Raw genomic sequence first — 24,414 nt, 5'->3', positions numbered from 1 at the left:
TTGTTGACATTTTGAATCTCATTAGTTGCTTCACAATCCCATTTTCTTGCATTCCTTTGTGGTCATTTTGTTTTATTTTATGTTGTTTGTTTTGGCTTATTTATGTGGTCATTTTTCTTGGCGAAGATTTTACATCTTTTTTTATTTTTTTATTATTGTTTTGGCTTTATTAAATGTTGTTTGTTGTCCTGTGATCATTTCATTATGGAGATTTGACATTTAGCCTATTTAAGGTAGCCTAGTTTTTAATCTCTGTCCGGTCGTTTGGTTTTGTTGCATTTAGAGTCTTTGTTTTGTCTTGTGGTCGTTTTTCTTTGTGGAGATTTGACATGTCTTTGTGGTCATTTTGTTTTTATTTAATGCTGTTTGTTGTGTTTTGTGGTCGTTTTGTTTTATTCAACGTTGTTTGTTGTGTTTTGTGGTCGTTTTGTTCCGTTTTGTTTAATTTGTGTGACGTTTTGTTTTGACGTATTTCGTGACGTTTCTCAGGTTGTGTTCTTTGTGGAGATTTTTTTTTTTTTTTTAATTATTATTATTATTGTTATTTAGAATTTTATTGAATAACAGTGAACAATAAGCAGTGCATTAAATTAGAACAAGTTTACGTATAAAGGGTCAATAACACGACGGTAGAGTATTTTTTTTTTTTTTTCTTTGTGGAGATTTTACATCTCTTTGACCGTTGGTGTCGCCATGGAACCCAGCAGCGGGGGAGTGGGCGGTCCTTCATCGGCTTCTCTCTGATTGGTCCGGCTGTCAGCGCCTGTCTTCCTCGACGCTGAATCAATCGAGCGGTGGGCTCATGCTGAAGTTGCTGTTCGTGTCTTATCAACGCCAGTAAGTACCACAGGAGACGTTGTTTTCTTGTCGACACACGCCGGGTGTTGCAAGCTTGAGTCCGTTTCCCAGGTTCGACAGTTGTCCTGCACTCAAACCAGGGGAGGTGTATAGTGAACCGGTCAGGTGACAAACAGCCCGCTTCTTCATACAGTAGTGCCGCACGCTGGCGGCCGTGAGCTTTTTTTTTTTTTTTCTTCTTTTTTTTCTTCTTTTTTTTCTTTTTTTTTTTTCTTTAAATCAGTCAGGCAGTAGTTTGGCCGAGTTCCATCGCCGTCCTGTTCATTATTGGTTTAGCTGGGGTCCTCCTGTAGCGTGCCCGGGGGTGACGCAACGCGCACTGAGGATGTCCAACCATCCATCTCGGCCTCTCGTATGGTTTGTTTAGGCTCACCGCTGCTTTATGTAACGCTTTTTTTTTTTCTTGGCCCTCACCAGCGGCGGGGGGGGGGGGAGACACACGGATTTATTGGAGATGAGCTCCGTCGATGCAGAAACCATTGCACATAGGTATTTCAGTGAATAGATGTGTTTTCTGCTCCACTGGATAAAAGACATCCCCTGCATACAGGGCTTAGTTCATCAGTGAAAACCGGGCAGCTGCCTTTTAACCACAGACCTCACGTTAAACCAACACGTACAGCACGGGACCCTGCTGATGATAATTAGATTGGCCTCCAGATGACTTCCCCCAGTGTTTCCCGAAGTGCCATGAGAGTTGTAAATCCTGTTGAAACGCTGCTGCTGCTCCTCCTCTCACGCTCATCTTTTTCTTTTCTCAGCACGATGACAACTCTTTCACAGACAAAGGAGCTCTTCAGGAGGGCAGAGGCTGTCTGTTTCGATGTGGACAGCACGGTCATTAAAGAGGAAGGCATCGACGAACTTGCCAAATTCTGCGGCGTGGGGGATGCCGTCACAGAGATGTATGTGGAACATTGTTTTTTGCGTTGTTTAACATTCAAATATTTGTATTTCCTTTTTCGGTGTGACTGGATGTCCAGACGCTAAGCCGTGCTGTTCACGCTTTTTCCTCATCTCAGGACTCGCAAAGCTATGGGTGGCTCAATGACATTCAAAAAGGCCCTGATGGAGCGTCTCTCCATCATCCGCTGTTCTAGAGAACAAGTAAACAAACTGATAACAGACCACCCGCCTCAGCTGACTCCGGGTGTCAGGTGAGTGTGCGAAGGGTTCATTCAATGGACCGTGTATTCCACTTCGTAGTGAAATATTAGCGGGCGGATCCAAGGAGTGTTATTTGTCTCAAGAGTGTGAAGAACAGACTGGTTGTGATTTGTGCAAAGACGCCGTGAGTGTGTGTGTGTGTGTGTGTGTGTGTGTGTGTGTGTGCGCGTGCACAGTCAACAAACCCCTCGTATAGCCACGTTAGGACAAAGAGGGAAAAGAGAAAAACAAACACCATCATGTGTTTTAACAGTGTAATCATATGTCCGGATGTGGTTTATTTGAAAAAGCAGTTGGCCTTCAAAACACACAACGGCACTTCATTGTCTGAACTTGTACAACATTCAATTTTACCCTGAGCATGTGAGAAAATATATGTTTATGAAGCGGGAGATTTATGTCATCTTCAAAATATGAGGTTTTTAGAGATGCTGCAAAAAAAAAAAAAAAAAAAAAAAAACTTTTTTCTAACTGCTTGTACATCAACTCACTCCTAACAGCAAAAATAGCATCCCAAAATATGAGCCGAGAGGATCTTATGGAGGGCGATACATTTTACAGCGTTTTGGTTGACTGAGCTTTTTAAATGTATTTATTTGAGTATACAGAGAAGTGTAAAAAAAAAAAAGAAAAAAAAAGCCAAACAGGGTAAAGCAGTGATGTGGCAGCCCCCTGGGATCTGTCCAGGTATGGCCAACACCACCACCACTGGTGGTGCCTTCACTCAAATTGCCCTCCGACAGCAACAGGAACAGAATCATTTAGTCCCAACGAATGTCACCGCGGGAAAGTTTTTGTCGGATGCTTTCTTCAGGATATCGCCCATCACCTGACAAAGACGACTAAAACCAGCAGGGCTGAGTGGTCAGACGACCGTTGAGTGTTTTCTGTCTCTCAACACGGTGTTTTGTGCAACGGAGTGGTGGCTTTTCTCGACACGTCTTGTTCTAACAGCTGCTGACGTTACAATACTGATCAGTACCACTAGTTTCCTGATAAATAGCCACCTTCTGTCCCGAGTTTTTCTTTCTGACAACAACATCGTCTGGGGGTTTACTGTTTTTTTTGTTTGTTTTTTTTTAGTTTTTTTTTTAGTTTGTTCTGCAAGAGGAGATACTTGTTAGACGGAACTAAAGCAGAGGTCTTCAACAGGGGGTCCGCGGAGGTGCTGCAGGGGGTCCGTGAAATTTTTGGTTGATTAAACAAGTTTTCTTCTTCTTTTTTTTTTTTCCCAATTTCTTTTTCCACAAATTTAAATGTCTTTAACATGAATCCAACATATTGTAGCGAATGGCTAAATGGAGGCAGAAGATGTTATCTTTCAGTCAGAAATGCACACGTTCAGCGACACAAAGGAGCTCTCTCAAGATGGGCGAGACCAGACTACATGTCCCGCCAAGCCTCCTGCACTCCTCCAGTTTAATATACAACACAATTTTATACAATATGTATAGTAGGGGGTCCCTGCTCCATCGCTCTATCAGGTTGGGGGGGGGTCCTTGGCCTGAAAAACGTTGAAGACCTCTGAACTAGAGGATTTTGGGGCGCAAGAAGCAATGCATCATGGTACATGTAGGCACTGCCAGCAGGAAAACTCTTTCTCTGTCAATATAGGACACACTGAGGGATGTATTGCTTTAATCCACGACAATCTCCATTAACACCGAGCGTACATACAAAATGCCTTTTGAGGACATTATGTTGCATTTAGGAAAAGTATTTAAAGATGAATAAAACTTTCTCCAAAAAGGTCCACGAGCAAAATTATTGGAATCCTCAAAGTCAATACTTATTAATATTAATGAATTAATAAGTTAAGATTTCGTCACTCAGCTCATTCAAATGTAAGTGATCAAATGTCGATCATTAAAAGAACCTTTTTAACACGTGAACGCCTACATCCTCATCATGTTGAATAATTTTTGATTGCAGCACTTAAAGAAAAACGCCTTCCTTCTAATCCGAATGTTGATGAATGTCCCCTTGTCTTTTGTCCAGGGAGCTTGTGGACTGTCTGCACCAGCGCAACATAAAGGTGTTCCTCATTTCGGGGGGTTTCCGCTGCATTGTGGAGCACGTGGCCACTCAGCTGGACATTCCTCTGGATCACGTGTTCGCCAACCGGCTCAAGTTCTACTTCAACGGTAAGGAGGCCGAGGAGTTTCTCACTCGATGCTCGGTCAGCCCGAGAAACGCACGCAGCGCCGACTCAGCGACTTTTTGGTCGACTGGGCTCCTTTTAAGTCGTTAGCGTCACGCGGTCCTCCCTCATCACGGCCCGCTGGGTCTAATTTTTTTACGTGGAAGAAAACAAAGAGGCACAACATCAACCGCACGTGTCACTCGGAGAAGGCTCATCCAATCAGGAGAGAGCGTCGCTGGTATCAATGTGCCTTAAAGACACAAGAGACAAAACGGTCTCCTCTCGGTGGAGCTGCAGAGAAAAGCTGGAAAGAGATGCGAAAGTAAATTGAGATACAATATATATATATATATATATATATAAACCCACTAAAGTGTAAAATATGGGACGTTTAATATCAAAGTGTTACAAATCAGTCTGCAAAATGTTCAATTCATCATCCGAATCAAGCCATTTCATTCGTGGTGTAGCAGCTCTTTGTATCAAGTCGGTTCAATTGAATCCTGAGTAAGATGGCACATTTTTCCAGGGGAGTATGCTGGCTTCGATGAGAGTCAGCCCACGGCCGAGGGTGGCGGGAAAGGAAAAGTCATCAGCATGCTGAAGGAACAGTACGGCCTCAAGACTGTGGTGATGATTGGAGATGGAGCCACCGATGTAGAGGCCTGCCCTCCAGCTGTAAGTGTTCACGTCGAGACTCGCGCCGCCTAAAACTCCCCACATTTGTACGTTTGATAGGTGTTGGTTATTTATTTTTGAAAACGTGGTAAAACACGTCCAAGGCCACGCTGTGAATCAAACGTTGCGTTTTGTCCTCAGAGTGCCTTCATTGGATTCGGTGGGAACGTCGTCAGGCCCCAAGTTAAGGAGAGATCTTCGTGGTACGTGACAAGTTTTGGGGAGCTACTAAAGGAACTGGAGAAGATCTAAAGATGCTAAAAGAGTACTGGTACTAACTTGACGTTTTATATCTGCACTTAAGGGTGTTACTGATGGTTTTATCCTCTGCACACATGAAAAGGGTGAGGATAAAACCATCAGAAAAAGTAGATAAAAAGATTTTTATAATGAATATAAAATGTTTACACTAAAGACCAATTTTACCTTGATAGGGACCTTTTAATTGTTTTTTTTACACTAGAACATAACAACTAAAACACTGTGTGGAGGTGGGAAGAAAAAGATGTGTTTTTGCACTTTTTACATCGAAGCCTCCAGTTAAGCTAATTTAGATGTTACATCATGTGAAACGTGTGTTCTGTACTGAGAGCTGTAACCAGACATGTCGGTCAGTGGTGTGTCTTCAATTCTGTAAAGAACATCAGCATTAAAGATGAGAACATGCTGTCCGTGATGTTTGAAGGACTTTAATCTGTTGCCGTTCTCGTCCTTCTTTCTACACGGTTCCCGCTGAACAAAAACATCAGATAAACATGCTTCTTTCAGCAACAAAACCTCTGTTACAGTATGAAGCAGCTTAAAATCAGATTCGCTCAACCATTGATATATATAACCTGTTTATCTCTCCCCCAACCCCACCCACCCACCCACCCACATTTAAAACATGTTGGAAAAAAAACAGATTTTAAAACCAGGCATGCTGTCTTCACAAGGGGAAAAAAGTGGAAGCCATAGTTACAAACACAGCACCATGAAACTTTTAACATTACTATAATAGAGGACTGAGAAACAACCAGGAAAAAGCAACCGAAAGGAGTGTTTTTGCAAAACAACGTTTGTTTCATCGTAGACATCAAATATAAAATAATGACATCTGCGCGTTACGCCGTGTCATACGTCACCATGATTGGTGACAGAAATAAAGTCTGTAATAATATACAGAGGCTCTCTCTCACTTCAATCAGCAATGACATGGCTTAGATCGAAGTGCCATTGAAACCGATAGTTATGTATTCTACAGTTACATTAAATAAATAAATAGTTACTGCAGTGATCGTCAGCAGTCCCTATTTTCCGCGGGGGAACAGATGGGGCTGTTCCCCCGCTTTTATACACACCAAACAGCTGCTCGTTATTTCAAGTAACTTTGGTTCTAAACTGAAGAGGCGAGCTCTCTTCATGGACCAGTTTTAATGTGGCACCAGATGTCGGACATAACGACCATCAGCAGGTTTTAATTGGTCTAATTTACTCACCCTACCTATGTAACAAAAAACAAAAACAAAAAAAGTGGGTTGTATGTCGTCACGTGCCCTGGTACCTTTCAGTAACTTTTAATTGCAGATTAATGGCTGGTGCCGTCGTCTCTTTCCAAGTGACATCACGGAAGTAGTAAAGCAAAGACGTGAAAAGAGAAGGGATGTTGTTGGACGGCACTGACGGGAGGTTGAACCCATGATGTTGATGCTCTGGATGGATGTAACATTCAAAAAGGGTGCCACTTGGTTTCAGCTTCCGGCTCGCCTCCCGTCTTACTGCAGTGGAGACGCCTTGGTTGGGATCATGATCCTAGAGTCCATGTGTTGAATGAGAGGAACTGGAGAAAGGTGAAACGGGAAAGATTTAGTGGGTCCTCATAGTACCTTGAATATTCATCAAGACAAGCAATCTTAAATTGTTACTAAAAAAAAAAAAAAGCTCAATATGTTGGCAAAGCCCTACTTTGCTTCGAGTCTAAATCACCACTTTGGTTGGAAAATAATGGATGTTGCTCACCCGTGTAGTACACCACCTCGTGCCAGCCCTCCTCCTGCCAGGCACCACTCCTCGTGTCTTCTCGGGACTGAAGGTCTTTGTAGGCTGCAATCAACAAATCGAACACGTCATAATACTAATAATAAGCGGACTCGCTGCACTAAAAGTCATCAACGTTTATTTTATAACCCGGTAACTTGTCATTATCAGAGCCATCAATTGAGATGTAAATAATAAATATACTGCTGATAGGTTTTTCTGTGGCGCCGCTGAAGATTCCGGCACGATTCATCTAATTCTGACACAGTGAGTGTGCAACTTCACAAGGAGCTGGTATGGAACCGTACCCCAGAGGTGATGGACCATGTAGAGGTTACCGATCTGTGAGAAAAACCCTCCCACAGCTTCTCTGTTGTGCTGGCGGATTCCAATGGCTCGAGCCCTGCAGACAAGAGCCACGTCGGTCACAAAAGGCTTCATCAGGCATAACGAGAGAGCGCACACACACACACACACACACGCACACAGGCACGAGATCCTCAGCCAGTCTTCAAATGAGGATTGCACAATTTACTCTGGATTGCACCTAATCCACAAAACTGGATTTCGTATGTTTGGTTAACATCAGAGAAACGACGACAACCGTCTTCCATAGCTGCAATAATTCAACTCCATTTGTTTTCCCCGAGTGAAATCCCTGCGGAACGTAGTCCCAACAAAAGCTCACAAATACAGTGGATAGAATAAAAGACGGCCGCATTAAATGTCATAGAAATATTAAAGCAACATGCACGGAGATGGAACGTCACGTCCAACTATAAGACGCGATGCCACAACTTTATCTACGTACGTTTATAAATCTCAACAATGGCCAAGTCGTTATTAAAAATAAAAAAAAAGATCTTGTGTTCGTGAGGTCTTTTCATTCCTCCCATAATTATTTCAAAATCACATCCGTGCTTTTTTAGGAAGGAGCAAAGCAGCAAAGCCTCCAAAAATTAGTCGAGGGTTTGAAGTTATATTTACATGTATAAGTGCACACGACGAGCGCGAGTCTGCAGTATGATGACTAATGCACTTCGGAAGCATCTTTTGCAGCCAAACATCACAGTGACACGTAATGCAGGGCTGATGTCAGACAAAGCACAAAGACTTGCACACACACACACACACACACAAAAAAAGAATGGATATCTGAATCTGAAGCGTGTGCAGAAAGCTCATGTTTGAATCTATTGTAATCTACAGTGTTGCAGCAGCTGACAAGATTGCTGATCTTGTTGACTCCATCGGCCCGAGCACCGGCTCTCTCCGGGCTCAAATTACTCGGCTATTGCGCGCACACGTTTGTGGTGCACACACTGTTCCAGTAGTATTTGAGTCTTGGCTTCAAATATAGGCCCTCTCTGTGGAATAGCTGGTGTTAATGACAGCGTGATGAGGGAGGCTTTCATGTAGTGCAACAGTTCTGTAACTACAGTTCAGTGAATCAAATGAAGTCAGGCGACCTTACCAGTAATTACCCCACTCGATCATGGTTCCCGGCTGCAGGAGAGAACGCACAGTGTTCCTTATTACAGCAAAACATATATAACAAGAGAGCTTTCTGAAGGTTTTTTTTTTTTTTTTTTTTTTAAGAGTTGACATGTTAACACAAATCTATGGCGTAACACAGGTATTTTGTCGTTGTGAAATTAAGCTGGAAAAGCAGCTACACCCAAAAGGCTTCTTCAATCCTCCTCTGGTGCTCAAGACAACAAACGCCCCGCTGTTTCCAGGATGCAATCTCAGCCTTTGTTTGAGGGATAAAAGCGTGATGCATTCATCACACGTCACGGCGAGCGCCGACCTATCAACAGTTTGGCCTTTCGCATTAGAAACAGCGACTTAATCTGCGTTGGTTCACCGCGGCGAGTCGGTTCGCGCAAGAGCGGATTCGATTTGAACCAATTTAAAGGTTGAAATGATCGGGCGTCGAGCAGTCCGCAAATACATGCAAAATGTTTATGGAGAGATCCAGTGGGGGGGGGGGGGGGGGGGATAAATAATAAGCAGGATTGGTGGCTATTTACCGCGTCACAAGTGTCGAACAGTAGTTTTGTTCGGGCTGAGGTCATTCAGAGGTCACAGGAACAAGGCCTGGGACTGGAGGGCTCAGTTTAAAATGGGAAATACGTGAGCTATGACACGTAAAAAAGAGTATCGCCGTCCCTTTCTGCAGCCGTCGTACAAAGTAGCCCTGAAGCTGCGGAGGAGGAGGAGGAGGAGGAGGAGGAGGAGAAGGAGGAGTTTCTCAGCAGACAACACGCTGTGTTTGTCCTGATGGGTTTCCATTTTAGGAACATACACGAAAGTGTGACGGTGCATGAAGAGAGCAAATATGTTCTCCGTCATTTAAATCACGCTGCTTCTACACGAAACATTACCCCGCAGGTCTGAAGTCGATCTGCTTATGCTGGAAACAGATTCGCGATTTCCTTCCGGGTGCTCAGGAGGAGACACTGATCGTTCTGGCTTTAAAAAAAAAAAAAAAAAAAAAAAAAAAAGCAATTCGATCAATACAAGCTGTTACAACGTTAATATGACGTTTCTAAGTTGAATAATTTATGAGCCAAGTCAGACACCAGAATAGGGGGCATTTGCTGGATCAGAATGGGCGCAGACATTTTAAACAGCCCTGTAGCGAACTTGCTGTGGCTAAATCCATTTCTTGTTTTCCTCGTGGTCCTTCAGTGCTTTTCACTATCGGGTACGTTTATGCAGTCATGTCGGGCCACAGACTCCCGTCTTAAAGCTGCGAAAACTGAACTCATTCTGATGACGCAGACCGTGGGAGAAACGGAGGGCTGCTATCGGCTATCGGACTTCACACAAAAAGCCCGGATTCCGCTGCTGCTGCTGGTGATGATGATGATGATGATGATGACGACGACGACGACGGTACGTGTCGTCGTTCTGTTACTCACCCTGAGCTGGTAGGACCTGAGCTCGTAGATGTTGGGGCCCTCTCGGGGAACAGGCTCGTTCCAGAAGCTGAACTCCAGGAGGAGCTGGTTCCTGCGAGACAGCAGCATCTTCCCCCGCTCCTTCCTGTACGCCGTGAACTCCTGACAACGAACAGGCACCGATCAATGAGATTCGCTTCGACTTTAACTGTACGCGCCATTATTGGCCCGCCGCTGAGGCGATAAGCAGGGGGAGATGTGTACCTTGTTCTGCCTGAGCTTGTTCATCACCTCTGTTAGCGCTGGGTATCCCCCTCTGTAACGCCACAGGTGAACTGCGGAAAAACAATATCGCTCGGCTACGTCATCACACCGACAGAAGGATCGTCACATGACACAGTGGACATCAAAGAGGTCCCGTCTTCACGTAGAGGTTTTCCCTACTAGAGAAGTTTAAGTAAATAAAGCGTAGGAACTTGCTGCAGTTTAAACCTCTTTTCTTTTTTTTTTTTCCAAAACCTGTAGAAATGATCATGAAACAGATCCTGGTCATTAGCTGATGAGACAGGTTCATTGATTGTGTCATTGCGTAAGTGTGAATATGCAGTATAATATGCCCGCTGATTGCAAACTGCGCAGCTCACACACTTGTTGTAATGCAAAAATATCTGTGCAGTGTTTCGATTAGTAATCCTACCAGCCTGGTCTTGTTCTCCATACCAGGTATTCCAGGTGCCCACCAGCTCACAGGGGTAGTACTTATCAGCATGGATGGAAGGCAAAACCTCCTCGCTGTGAAGAACCAGAAACCAAAACGCTGAATCTGTAGGTGTATTTGACAAGTAATTCAAATTCGCCGGAGGCCAAATCGACTTTTAAACGACAATCGCATGTTTTGCGGGGCCCGTGTCTTCTGCCTTATTTTCCAAGTCCCAAATGAGTCCCCAAGTCCAAGTACACGGCCTCCAGTCATCTGAGGTGTGAGCGAGGTCGGTCTGCGAAGGACCCAAGTCGTGCTGGCCGGTCGACCACCTCACAGGAATAGACTGCTCTGAAGTATTTTTTGTTTTTACAGCGCACTCTGTTGTCTGGCTCTTAAGTTCATGACATTATGCGGCCCCTCGACAGTAGTAACACGAGACAACACTCACCACAGCTTGTTGTAGGCATCCAGGCACTCCGGCTTCACATTATGGACTGCAAAGAAAACAAATCTCATTATTTACTCTCAGTCGGGATGTTACTTCTGGAGGTGCTGATACTCTCAAGGTTAACTTACACTGAATTTTGTAGAGGTTGCTCTCCTCATTTTTGGTCAGTAAATTGGCGTGGGCGTCTTTTCTGGGATCAACCTTCCTCACAAACAGTGATTTAAACCAGCTGTCCTCTCGGTTTCTGCCGCCGGACGTCGTAAATGCCCTGCAAACACACCGATGAACAGTCACACCGATGAACAACAAAACGGATGCAAACGCTCATTATCTTGGAAAGACCGGCGTCTCCGTCTCCTTCCTTCACAACCTGATTAGATACACGCACACACAAACATGTAATCGGTTTATGGGCTTTGCTGATAACAGTCCCGGGCTGCTGTAACGATGATGCTCCGCTGTGCTGGCGGACATGACGTCCAGCATCCATTGACACCTGCGTGCTATTTGTAAAGTCACAAACAAACCGGCTTTAAATAAAGTTATCAAATTGACCTTGAGCGTTTGAGATTGCTCGCGGACAAAAGATGACAGAAACTTGTCTTCTTTCTCTTTTCGCCAACAAACGCAGGCGGCGTTGGTCTTAAACACGCCGCGACAGGTAACGCAAAAGGTGCAGCTTGTGTGGAAGTTAAAGCTGCAGGCCACGGCGGGACTGGCTAGCGGTTCACGGGCTAGCTCGGCCGGGGCTCACCGACAAAGCGAATAACCCCCTCCTCCCCACTCCCCCAGCAGCCGACATGAGCGGCGACAAGAGAGGACTGCCGGACGGACACAGCGAGCGCCGACCCACCTGCCCCACACCGCGAGCTGTCCGGCCGAGTGGGCCCCGTTTGTAGCCCGACCCAAGCCTCCGCGGACTCTCTGAAGGACTCCGGTCGCCATCTTCAACTGTGCTGCAGCTCCGCGGAGCAGAGGCCTTTTACCGCCTCTGACCACCAGGTGGCGGCGGAGCTCCGCAGGTATGGGGGATATATTAACCGTGTCGTGCAGGGGTTTTTAGTATTTTACAGTGGAATGACGTGACACGAATTCAGCTTTTATTAAGGTTTTTTTTTTTTTTTTAACTTCGCTTGTGTGTTTCCTTCTTCAACGTGTCAACATGTGTGTACTAGTAAAGGACGATTGTTGATTTCACACATCAATAACGTTTCTCAGTGTAGGTCTGAGGTGGCTCATATCCAACAGTAAAATTATCCTCAGCTCACATCCCAAGACAAATATAAAGGCCTCTTGCAGATGGATGGGAATGGTGGGAATTCCTTCCTTCAGTGGGTTATTTAAATACAAAGAACGATGCATTATATTTAAATATAACTTCTCCACCTTTGTGAAAAATTGCTGTTGATTACAGCTGTGTAAAGCACTGCAACATTAAAAACATTAAAGATAATAACAACATATAAAACAATAATTTGAAGGCCATCAAATCTAGACTTGCTAACTTTAAAGTCTTTTGTAGAAACAGTATCAGTAATGAAGTGAGAACACAAATAAAATGTCTCATTATGACTTCAACTTTCAGGTCCTGGTACATGCTGTGCATGGTTGTAACATACTTCCCAAAACAGACTACACTGGTTGAACAGGTGGGGGCGCTACAATTCAAGTCATGACCCATGAACATCCACTTTACTGCACTATTAAAACCTCTGACCATAAGAGCAACAATATGGACACCTTCTAACTCTTCAGTGGGCATAATGTGGCACAAACTGTATGATGATAATCTTTTCAACCAACAGGAAATTGTAAAGTGTTTACAGTGCTAAGTAGGAGCCTCGAACAATCAATGTGTCTCTTTTTTGTTGTTTTGTTTACCCGTCTAATAAGTGAAAGGAAACAAAGGCAGAGGACCATGAATTGCAACAGGTATGAAATGTATTAATCAACTACCCAAGTCAGTACCATGTATAGCTGAGAGGTAAAGCTTGTTTACAGGACAGACTATATAGATCGAAAATTAATTTCAAACACTCACAGTTCACATCATGAAATGTTACATCTCTCAAAGGGCACCAAATTTGTTCCACTACCTTTACAATTTGCCTCTTGGATCTTCAGAGTCCACCATATTGTATTTGGCAGCGTGACCTCCACAACGCAGAGTAGCTCAAGCAAAAAGGCAAAAACATAAAAGCAGATATTGATTCCTGAGGGGACTTTTGGTTCTTTTATTCTTAAATTCCAAATACAAGTGTAATTAGCTGTTAGTAACGGATTATCGGATATTTTGTGTGTTGCAAGTCCTTCAGGCAGAGCACGTCTCAACTGCAGGATCCGGTTGCACGAGGGTGATGGAGAGGGTGACGGGGTTGCAACCAGCGAGGAATTCAGCACAGTTGAGATTGATTTATTATTTGACAGAGGGACAATGAAGCTAACGGGGACCATATTGCTAAAGACTACTTGGCTTTCGTAGAAAGACTACTTACCACCAGTGGAATTCAGAAACTATGAGGGGATTTGTTTTAAGTTCAAAGACATGAATCATGAAGGAAAGTTTTCTTCATGAAACATTTTTGAATAACAAAAGGTGAAATGTGGACATGTCTGGGAATTCAAAGTATGATCGTATCCAGTTAAATTTGACTTTTTGATTTATCAAGGTGGTTGATTTTATGTTTTATGTTCAATTAATGTTCACCCTAGTGCTTGGTGAACCAACAGCCAACATTCTGATGTTATGTGATTGGGAATTTCTCACCAGCAGCGATGAACATCAATGTAAATGTAAAGTCCAGTATCAGCACAGTACAATTTTTATATAGTCAGTTTCACAAAGGGCACATTTTATTGATGGAAGAAGTGAGATCAGCTCTTTCACAAAGAACTCCATTTTCACTGCTCCAGCGGTACTGTACCTCATTACTGCTATCGTAAAAGGTATTATGTGGGGTCTTATCACCATGCTCAATGAACTTTCACTACACTTTGTGCAGTTTTGTTTTTTTAATTTTCTTTACAGTCCTAATCTTTGCAGAAATTATATTTGACATAGTAGAGCTTGTATTTTTAAGTGAGCACTAAAAATACAGGCTAAAGCACTAAATATCCTCAGCCAATAGCATCCCCTGTGCCAGTTACCGGTCACTACCATGGGAAGACACTAGAGTCCAGCTTTTCCTTCTTTTCTGTGCTCCACCATGCCAACATCAGTGTATAATGGTAATAAACCACTATAAATCTGTCACTCATGTGTCAGTCATATGATCTGTTCATGACTTTATAGCCTGACAAAAATTCCCAATGCTAAGTCCACCTATAATCTACTTACAGAGCATTTGTTTTGGCAGTTTTTTTTTTAAAGTTTTTTTTTTATAGTACTCTATTAATCCCTGAGGGGAAATTTCTTTGCTGCAGCAGGGGGGCTCTCAGGGGGGAGCTGCTGCAACGGGCTGCCACTAGCGTGGCGCCAGGTAACCTGACCTGAGGTGCATGTTTTTGGATGATGGGAGGAAGCTGGAGAACCCGGAGAGGACCCACGCAAGCACAGGGAGAACATGCAAACTCCCCACAGAAAGGCCCAGGACCGGATTCCAACTCGGAACCTTTTTGCTGTGAGGCGACAATGCTAACCACTGCACCACCGTGCCCCCATTTATGTTATGATTTTATGTTATGTTATGTTATGTTAGTTTATGTTAAGTTATGATTTTATCTACAGCTCTTTTCTTGCCATGTTGTCTTAAAAGTGAAGCGTGACAGTTAATTTTTGAACTTGGAAGTAGTTGTTTGACAAAACAAACCAGACACAAGGTGCATTTACCTGATTTTTTTTTTTTTTTTTTTTTTTTTTTTGAGTTTTCAACGCTATCACAGAAACATTTACTACTCAGTTGTCACCAAGCAACCGTCAGATCATGTGTTGTTTGGTGGCTCTAAAAAAGCTTCTGTTTTCAAGGTGAAGAATGGATTTTATCTGAAACAGTATATTTGGCTCTTTTTGAAGTCCTGCTGACCTTTTGTGAAGATAGATGTGTTTTTTCCCATCAAGTCGTTTAAAGATTGTTCCTAGATGTTAGGATAAATCATTTCTTCCAATATTTAAATAAAAAAAAAAAAATTTTACTACATAGACTTGAGGTTTTTTTTTCCCATCTATTATCCCCAAAATGTTTCTGATCATAATTTTTTTTTCTTGAGAAAAATGTTTTTCTTGACTGTATGCCTTATTCACAGAACTTTGTAAAGTCCCTCTTTTAATATAGCTGCCTATTTTTGGGATAATTTTTATAGCACACAGCCATGCTGGTCCTGTTTTGGGGGCTTTCCTGCCGCACTAAGATCCTTTCAATATTTCCACATTTTGCTTTTGGATACAAATAATTTCTCAAAAGCAAGGCTTCAAGAAGAACAGCTGTGAAAACAGCTGATATGAATCCTCCACTAAAACCGTGGATGCCATTTATTGAGCAGTTCAGAAATGTAAAAAAAAGTAACTGTCTTGAACCCCATGGCTTAATTCACCACCCGAGCCTCTCATATTCTTCATTTTCTGGGTGGATCTTCGGCAAATTGAACATCTCCAAGCCAAATTATCTTTGCAGTTTCCCTCTCCCTGCTCTTATTATCTTTGGCTTTTGTACAAACATGCTTTCTGGTAAAAGCTCTCCAAGAAATACTGCCGGACGTGTGAGAAAATACTTTGGACATTCTGTTATAGTCTTTGCTCTTTATCTTGTCTGGGCAGTACAGTGAGTAAATGCAGCTCTAGTGCACACAGTGGCACAAAAATATTCATATTGTCTGCTGTAAGTAGATTAATATCCAGGAATAAGTCTGTGTTTATAGTTGATTAATGTAATATTGATAAGAAAATGCCTGTATTATCTGGTCTGAAGTAGCAAATTGATGGTTGGCAAACTACTAATTTTGTGTCTGTAATTGTGAATAAATATTTATGAGAGTTAAAATCAAACATTAATCCATGAAGCCAATGTGATCGCCTCCCCAGGCGTCTCACCTTTTTGAAATAAGTAAATCTAGCAAGACAGTTCCTCTAAACCTTGAACCTATCCTTCCATATTCTTCATGTTTTCTCCAACTGGTTGATGAAGTATTCAGATCCTTTACTTAAGTAAAGACATAGACATAACCTACAGCAAAAACATTCCATTACAAGCAACAAGTAGAAGCATATTGTTAATAAAGAACAACAGAAGAGGGGTCACTCCTCCAGGACAGACATGCAGATAGATAAGTACACAATAGACTGACATAGTAGATTTACAGTATGGACGTCAGGTGACAATATCACTATATTGTAAACATATATGAAGAATAAATGTCAAGTGGCTTTCCACGTGCCACCAAACAGGAAAGACCTGAGTCACATGACCTCCTCTACACCCTGGACCCCTGGAAAGATGACAGACTAAACATACGAGAGGGAAAACACAAGGGCAGAGGACAAAAAAAACAAAGACCCACAAATACATTTTTCTGCTTTGTCTACGTCAGGATTTTTAAACCGTCTACATAGATTTCAACAATGAAATGCAGTTTTAATTAAGTTTTCTTTTCACACCCAAACTCACCGAAAGACGGATGATATTTACACAACCTAATTACTGCGGAAAAGAACCATCATTTACAAAGGCAGAGTAGGTGACACAAATGAAAATGAAAAGGCTGACATTTTTTAAATCATAGAAAAGACGTGCCAGGTTAGATCAGCTTGTTGAAAGCCACTTCTTTATTCCAAATAATCGTTCAGTCTTTAATGCGAAGCTTAGCTCATTTAGAAAGGAAACCAATTAACAATTTGTCTCAGCAGTGGAAGAAGTATTCAGATCCTTTACTTAAGTAAAAGTACCAATACAGCAATGTAAAATAACTCCATTACAAGTAAAATTTGTGCGTGAAAAATGCTATGTGTGTAAATGTATGTAAGTAGAAGCAGTAAAATGAGAGTATTACAGTAAAAGTCATGGTTTGATCCCACTGACTGATGTATTATTATATATAACATTATTAGATTATTATTATTATTTAAGCATCCGTGTGTCAGCAGCCTGTTACTGTTGTTGTTGCTGCAGGTGGAGCTAGTTTGAATTACTTTATATTCAGTTTTATATAGAAGGACAGCAGATAAATCTGAGGGGTTGTCACATGATGACTGGGAGAAGAAAAATAAAGTTCTGATTCACAAATCTGTTCTCAGTTTTGGGACTTTTTGTCTGATCTTTGATTTTTGATGAGGTATTGGATCATTTGGACATTTATTGAAATAAAACCATGTGAAAAGTGTAGAGCTGTTAACAACTCAGACATCTGAAATGTGACCACGAATATACAGTGACTTTTGTAAGACGTCAAGCCGTGACAAAAAAACTCTGTGTTATTATTATAGTATGATAAAAGCCTATTACATAGTCCATTGTGTCAAATCATCTTGAAACTAACTAAAGCTGTCAGATAAATGTAGTGGTGTAGAAAGTATAAGGTAACATCTAATGGAAGAACTCAACCCCAAGTACCTAAAAATTGAACTTATGTAAAGTACTTGAGTAAATGTATGGTTACTTTCCACCAGTGCTTTATTTCATACCATTATGAAATGTTTAACCTTCGTATTTGAAAGTTGAGCCTCCTCTGTCTGCGAGGTCTAGACTTGAGCATGGGTTGTGTGATATGTTTTATCTTAAACAATCCCTCCATCAGCCTTTGAGAAAGGACAGAAATGGGCCCTGGGAAATACAGGAATCCTGCGTACTTACTGTGGTATTTCATGACGTCGGATTCTCTCTATCCTTTCCATCTCAGCTGCTGCTGCGTTGCTCTCCTTCTCTATGCAGTGATACTCAAACATAAGTGATAGGTGTGAATGAAAAATTAACTACTCAAGGCCAAAAATAAGGTTCCTGAGAGGGTGGGAACTGCCTATTTGAGCCAGGTCTTCTTTCACCTATATGAGATGGTTGTCTGGAAGCAATTTGGCCTTTCTATCAAGTCTCAAGACACACAGGACAGTATTCACAGATTACAGTAAAGCTTTTCTCATACATCACGAGCCACTCCACAAGGTCAATCTGCTGATTTTGATTTTTTAATGAAACGACAGGCAAAGATCATTGGCTCTCTTCCCACAGCTCAACAGTGGACGCACTGTATGTGAGAGAATGTGCTTTTGAGATATTGAAGAATGGTACGCCGAGATATTTTTCTCAAATATTTGCAGGTATTTCAGACCATATGTTTTCTCATGGAAACAGTTTGCCAAAATGAAATCAATCATTATATGATTTTCCTCATTGCAAATGGAATAACTAAACTCATATCTCTTTAGGTATTGTGTTTCTCACTGAAACAAAGGCATGCAAAAGCTTTTTTTTAATATTTCTACAATGACTGTAAGTGGGCTACAGTGTATCATAATGACACACAGTGGTATGTAAAATTAATCTTACAGCTGAACATCTTGGATTTTTTTTTCCCTTTTTTCCTTCCTTCAATGTGCCATGAAGCTGCAGCTCAATCTGATGTCAAATCTGTATAGTCAGTCGTTCATTTTCCACATTATTTTTTTTCCCTTCAGGATCACAGGTGGCTGAAGCATATTACTTTTATTACTGCAATGACCTAATATTCCCGTGTGGATTAGAAAAGTTGTATTGATTTGAATGAATACCTGGAAAAGGTCGATACATATGGGCGGCTTATCATGTGAGAGATTACATTTTTATGTATTTAATTCCTCTTCTCAACCCTTCCAACACTTTTATGTGATGGATAGTCATAGCTGTAGTATTATTTTAACATTATTTAGCTTTCTTCATTGAGATTATACCAGGGGAAATATACATTAAATACATTTTGTCTGTCATAGTCGCTACAGTCTTGCATAAACATCCAAAAAAACAATATAGAGTAGTAGAACACTGACACAGAGCATTTACTGCAAAATGTGTACTTTTATTTTTGATAGACTACTTTACCTGTTACTGCAAATAATTACCCTACATACTTTTACCGAAGTAAAGTTTGAAAAGCAGGACTTTAACTTGTTGTGGAGTACTTTTACAGTGTGGAAATAATACTTTTTAAAAAAAAATTTTAAGTGAATAACCTAAGTACTTCTTTCACTACTGTTTATTCTTAAAAAAGAGATTGTTTGATTGTTTTGTCTGACACCAGGAAAATCTTATTTTGGTAAGAGGATGGTATCTAATGTCACTTCCGGCTGCCATATTTGTCTGATCCTCTAAACCTGGAGGTTTTCATTGTGCGGCAGACATTATTTAAAAAATGTTTTTAACACCGGACAGAAGAGACAGCGGTGAGTCTACTGTTTTGCTTTCAGATTCATGTTTTGTTCGTGATTCCAATTAATTCCAGCGTGTCGTTAGGAGGAACAGACAAATGCCAGCGACAAGCCAGGCGCTTCAAAACTACGCTAATAGGTTATTTAGGTGCGTAAAATTGTCCGTCAGATAATACAAGTGCTTTCACACTTGACTTGAGTGCCTGAATTTCCCAGTTTTATAGTAGTTTTAATGCTAATGTTTCCCTATTTTACATGTGAAATGCCGTCAGAAGAAGGAAAGATTGAAGAGGTTTAAAGTTACATCACAGCTGATGACTGCTGGCGGTAACCTGGAAAGAATTCACTTCACTTTTTTGGTTTTAAGGTAAAAGTTTCTCCTAATCCATTTTACTCAATATGTTTTTAACCTAAACCATGTTGACAGAAAAAAACAGAAATGTAGAAATTTGTGCAAATTTATTAAAAAAGAAAAACTGGAATATCACATGGTCATAAGTATTCAGACCCTTTGCTCAGTATTGAGTAGAAGCACCCTTTTGAGCTAGTACAGCCATGAGTCTTCTTGGGAATGATGCAACAAGCTTTTCACACCTGGATTTGGGGATCCTCTGCCATTCTTCCTTGCAGATCCTCTCCAGTTCCGTCAGGTTGGATGGTGAACGTTGGTGGACAGACATTTTCAGGTCTCTCCAGAGATGCTCAATTGGGTTTAGGTCAGGGCTCTGGCTGGGCCAGTCAAGAATGGTCACAGAGTTGTTCCGAAGCCACTCCTTTGTTATTTTAGCTGTGTGCTTCGGGTCATTGTCTTGTTGGAAGGTGAACCTTCGGCCCAGTCTGAGGTCCAGAGCACTCTGGAAGAGGTTTTCTTCCAGGATATCTCTGTACTTGGCCGCATTCATCTTTCCTTCAATTGCAACCAGTCGTCCTGTCCCTGCAGCTGAAAAACACCCCCATAGCATGATGCTGCCACCACCAAGTTTCACTGTTGGGATTGTTTTGGGCAGGTGATGAGCAGTGCCTGGTTTTCTCCACACATACCGCTTAGAATTAACACCAAAAAGTTCAATCTTGGTCTCATCAGACCAGAGAATCTTATTTCTCATAGTCTGGGAGTCTTTCATGTGTTTTTTGGCAAACTTTATGCGGGCTTTCATATGTCTTGCACTGAGGAGAGGCTTCCGTCGGGCCACTCTGCTATAAAGCCCCGACTGGTGGAGGGCTGCAGTGATAGTTGACTTTGTGGAACTTTCTCCCATCTCCCTACTGCATCTCTGGAGCTCAGCCACAGTGATCTTTGGGTTCTTCTTTACCTCTCTCACCAAGGCTCTTCTCCCACGGTTGCTCAGTTTGGCTGGACGGCCAGGTCTAGGAAGAGTTCTGGTCGTCCCAAACTTCTTCCATTTAAGGATTATGGAGGCCACTGTGCTCTTAGGAACCTTGAGTGCTGCAGAAATGATTTTGTAACCTTGGCCCAGATCTGTGCCTTGCCACAATTCTGTCTCTGAGCTCCTTGGACAGTTCCTTCGACCTCATGATTCTCATTTGCTCTGACATGCACTGTGAGCTGTAAGGTCTTATGTAGACAGGTGTGTGCCTTTCCTAATCAAGTCCAATCAGTTTAATTAAACACAGCTGGACTCCAATGAAGGAGTAGAACCATCTCAAGGAGGATCAGAAGAAATGGACAGCATGTGAGTTAAATATGAGTGTCACAGCAAAGGGTCTGAATACTTATGACCATGTGATATTTCAGTTTTTCTTTTTTAATAAATTTGCACAAATTTCTACATTTCTGTTTTTTTTTCTGTCAACATGGGGTGCTGAGTGTACATTAATGAGAAATAAAATGAACTTTTTTGATTTTAGCAAATGGCTGCAATGAAACAAAGAGTGAAAAATTTAAAGGGGTCTGAATACTTTCCGTACCCACTGTATCTACATGATAATATTTGTTTAAACAGCCTTCTAGGGAAACACTAACTCTGACCTTTTGTTTGTGCAAAAAGGCACACAAATACATATACAAATTTAACACGTCCAATATAAAAATTTGCTTTTTCACTAAGGACTAGTAAAATAACCAAACAAAGCCGGTATATACAGTGGGTACGGAAAGCATTCAGACCCCTTTACATTTTTCACTCTTTGTTTCATTGCAGCCATTTGCTAAAATCAAAAAAGTTCATTTTATTTCTCATTAATGTACACTCAGCACCCCATGTTGACAGAAAAAAACAGAAATGTAGAAATTTGTGCAAATTTATGAAAAAAGAAAAACTGAAATATCACATGGTCATAAGTATTCAGACCCTTTGCTGTGACACTCATATTTAACTCACATGCTGCCCATTTCTTCTGATCCTCCTTGAGATGGTTCTACTCCTTCATTGGAGTCCAGCTGTGTTTAATTAAACTGATTGGACTTGATTAGGAAAGGCACACACCTGTCTACATAAGACCTTACAGCTCACAGTGCATGTCAGAGCAAATGAGAATCATGAGATCGAAGGAACTGTCCAAGGAGCTCAGAGACAGAATTGTGGCAAGGCACAGATCTGGCCAAGGTTACAAAATCATTTCTGCAGCACTCAAGGTTCCTAAGAGCACAGTGGCCTCCATAATCCTTAAATGGAAGAAGTTTGGGACGACCAGAACTCTTCCTAGACCTGGCCGTCCAGCCAAACTGAGCAATCGTGGGAGAAGAGCCTTGGTGAGAGAGGTAAAGAAGAACCCAAAGATCACTGTGGCTGAGCTCCAGAGATGCACTAGGGAGATGGGAGAAAGTTCCACGAAGTCAACTATCACTGCAGCCCTCCACCAGTCGGGGCTTTATAGCAGAGTGGCCCGACGGAAGCCTCTCCTCAGTGCAAGACATATGAAAGCCCGCATAGAGTTTGCCAAAAAACACATAAAGGACTCCCAGACTATGAGAAATAAGATTCTCTGGTCTGATGAGACCAAGATTGAACTTTTTGGTGTTAATTCTAAGCGGTATGTGTGGAGAAAACCAGGCACTGCTCATCACCTGCCCAATACAATCCCAACAGTGAAACATGGTGGTGGCAGCATCATGCTATGGGGGTGTTTTTCAGCTGCAGGGACAGGACGACTGGTTGCAATTGAAGGAAAGATGAATGCGGCCAAGTACAGAGATATCCTGGAAGAAAGCCTCTTCCAGAGTGCTCTGGACCTCAGACTGGGCCGAAGGTTCACCTTCCAACAAGACAATGACCCTAAGCACACAGCTAAAATAACAAAGGAGTGGCTTCGGAACAACTCTGTGACCATTCTTGACTGGCCCAGCCAGAGCCCTGACCTAAACCCAATTGAGCATCTCTGGAGAGACCTGAAAATGTCTGTCCACCAACGTTCACCATCCAACCTGACAGAACTGGAGAGGATCTGCAAGGAAGAATGGCAGAGGATCCCCAAATCCAGGTGTGAAAAGCTTGTTGCATCATTCCCAAGAAGACTCATGGCTGTACTAGCTCAAAAGGGTGCTTCTACTCAATACTGAGCAAAGGGTCTGAATACTTATGACCATGTGATATTCCAGTTTTTCTTTTTTAATAAATTTGCACAAATTTCTACATTTCTGTTTTTTTCTGTCAACATGGGGTGCTGAGTGTACATTAATGAGAAATAAAATGAACTTTTTTGATTTTAGCAAATGGCTGCAATGAAACAAAGAGTGAAAAATGTAAAGGGGTCTGAATACTTTCCATACCCACTGTAGCTGTTTAGTAAATATCTATCTTTTGAAATTATTAATATGAAGAGGAATGACCTCAGAGCTGTTCTTGAATACATTGCGTTTTTGCTGTAAAAGAACAATAAACTGTGTTATTAGCAAGGACATCGCAGTTTGAGGGAGACTTCCTGCACAAATTCATGTTATCAATGATCTTGTGTTTAGTTTTTAGACTCAATTCATTTAGGGAGTTATTCATCTTAGCAATAAAAGACAGGTGCATGGCATAATGAATGTTGGAAATGGTTCATCATGTTTTTAGTTATTAATTGTGAGTTATTTTGTTTTCCTCAGAAATGCGTCCTGAATCCAGCAACAAACACAGCAATCCTCAGAGGGGGAAAGATTGGATAAGATTAAGGTAAGCATAAACCTTTACTGACATACACCCAGCTTGGCACTGTTAATGATGTCATTTTGGCCAAATGGTCTAAATGAGGAACATTCACCCAGAAGTCTGTCACAGTTTATATCTTATTGTGAAAAACACGTGTATTTGTGTTTCTGTAGTTCTTGGTAAACCAAACCAGATTCAGAAAGGTGTCCGGTAAGTTTGAAATGCCACAGTTGTTTTTTGCATCTTTGGACCGTTCTTTTCACTTCTACCTGAATACCTGTGAAAGGAGAACACAGATTCTCGTGTCAGTAGTACTTCATCACTCTCTGTCAGAGTACATTGATTGGATTTTTTTTTTGGACATAAAATGAGGTCAATGTTCAAGTAATATTCAAGCTACAAAATAGTTGAGGCACCTTCTGTGTATGTCATTGCACTGCACCAGGATCTCTTGAGAGTACCTCAGTTTTAAACCATATGTGGTCATTAATGACAATAACAGATAGCTCATAGAGTGATAAGCAAGGAGAAACCCAACCTGCATCTGTGACAGAACCACCAGTCAAAGCAGAAGGAAGCTACAGTTGTGTCACAGAATATATTGATGTGCATTCCCTTTAATCTGCATGAAACTGTTATTAATATTTCAATGCAATAATACTTACTGCTTTAGGTGTAAAACTAGTTAGTGTTGAGATTAGATGGATAGATTCCCTTTCCAGCTTTAGCTCTAATAAACTGTAGTTGTGTATGTTAGTTAAACTATATATATATATTGCTTTACAGGTATGCATGTTGTATTTTTACAATATATCCCACATTTTTTTGTTTACAGTAAATGTTATATGTTGACATGACTAATGCGGTGTTTATTTCCTTATTGTAAGTACCATAGACATTTTATGAACATTTTATAAGACACCATGTTACCTTTCACTCCACCAAATGTTTGCAGTATTAGGTCACATGCAGTAGACTTTTCGAAAGCATGGAGCCAGACTGCGCATCTGAATTTTATTATCATGAAACACTGTTTCCATGAATGAAATTGAGATATATAGGGACAGAGTGCAGTGGT

At 41.5% G+C, this 24,414-nt stretch overlaps 2 protein-coding genes across 5 annotated transcripts; one reads left to right on the top strand and one right to left on the bottom strand.

The window, feature by feature from the left end:
* Positions 1–742: 742 nt before the first annotated feature.
* On the top strand, positions 743–5,517 carry psph (phosphoserine phosphatase). Of its 4 annotated transcripts, none has more exons than XM_069148020.1 (6): positions 743–837; positions 1,620–1,763; positions 1,881–2,015; positions 4,024–4,169; positions 4,698–4,846; positions 4,988–5,517. In XM_069148020.1, the coding sequence occupies exons 1-6, from the start codon at positions 803–805 to the stop codon at positions 5,096–5,098; spliced, it is 720 nt and encodes a 239-aa protein (XP_069004121.1). In that variant the 5' UTR covers positions 743–802; the 3' UTR covers positions 5,099–5,517. The 4 variants fall into 4 exon arrangements, with proteins under 4 accessions (XP_069004121.1, XP_069004124.1, XP_069004125.1 ...); XM_069148023.1 differs by lacking the exon at positions 743–837 and adding an exon at positions 880–963; XM_069148024.1 differs by lacking the exon at positions 743–837 and adding an exon at positions 892–909.
* A 2-nt stretch (positions 5,518–5,519) lies between these two features.
* On the bottom strand, positions 5,520–11,892 carry LOC138197298 (protein NipSnap homolog 2-like). Its single transcript, XM_069148019.1, has 10 exons — positions 11,773–11,892; positions 11,048–11,187; positions 10,920–10,965; positions 10,466–10,560; positions 10,033–10,103; positions 9,790–9,930; positions 8,337–8,368; positions 7,171–7,265; positions 6,845–6,928; positions 5,520–6,665 (listed from the first exon to the last, which is right to left on the bottom strand). The coding sequence occupies exons 1-10, from the start codon at positions 11,862–11,864 to the stop codon at positions 6,601–6,603; spliced, it is 861 nt and encodes a 286-aa protein (XP_069004120.1). The 5' UTR covers positions 11,865–11,892; the 3' UTR covers positions 5,520–6,600.
* Positions 11,893–24,414: the final 12,522 nt, after the last annotated feature.

This window comes from Embiotoca jacksoni, unplaced genomic scaffold, assembly GCF_022577435.1.
Source record: "Embiotoca jacksoni isolate LCO1_2020_lvr unplaced genomic scaffold, fEmbJac1.0.p SCAF_14, whole genome shotgun sequence".
NCBI lineage: Eukaryota > Metazoa > Chordata > Actinopteri > Embiotocidae > Embiotoca > Embiotoca jacksoni.
This window is presented reverse-complemented; position numbering and strand designations above follow the sequence as displayed.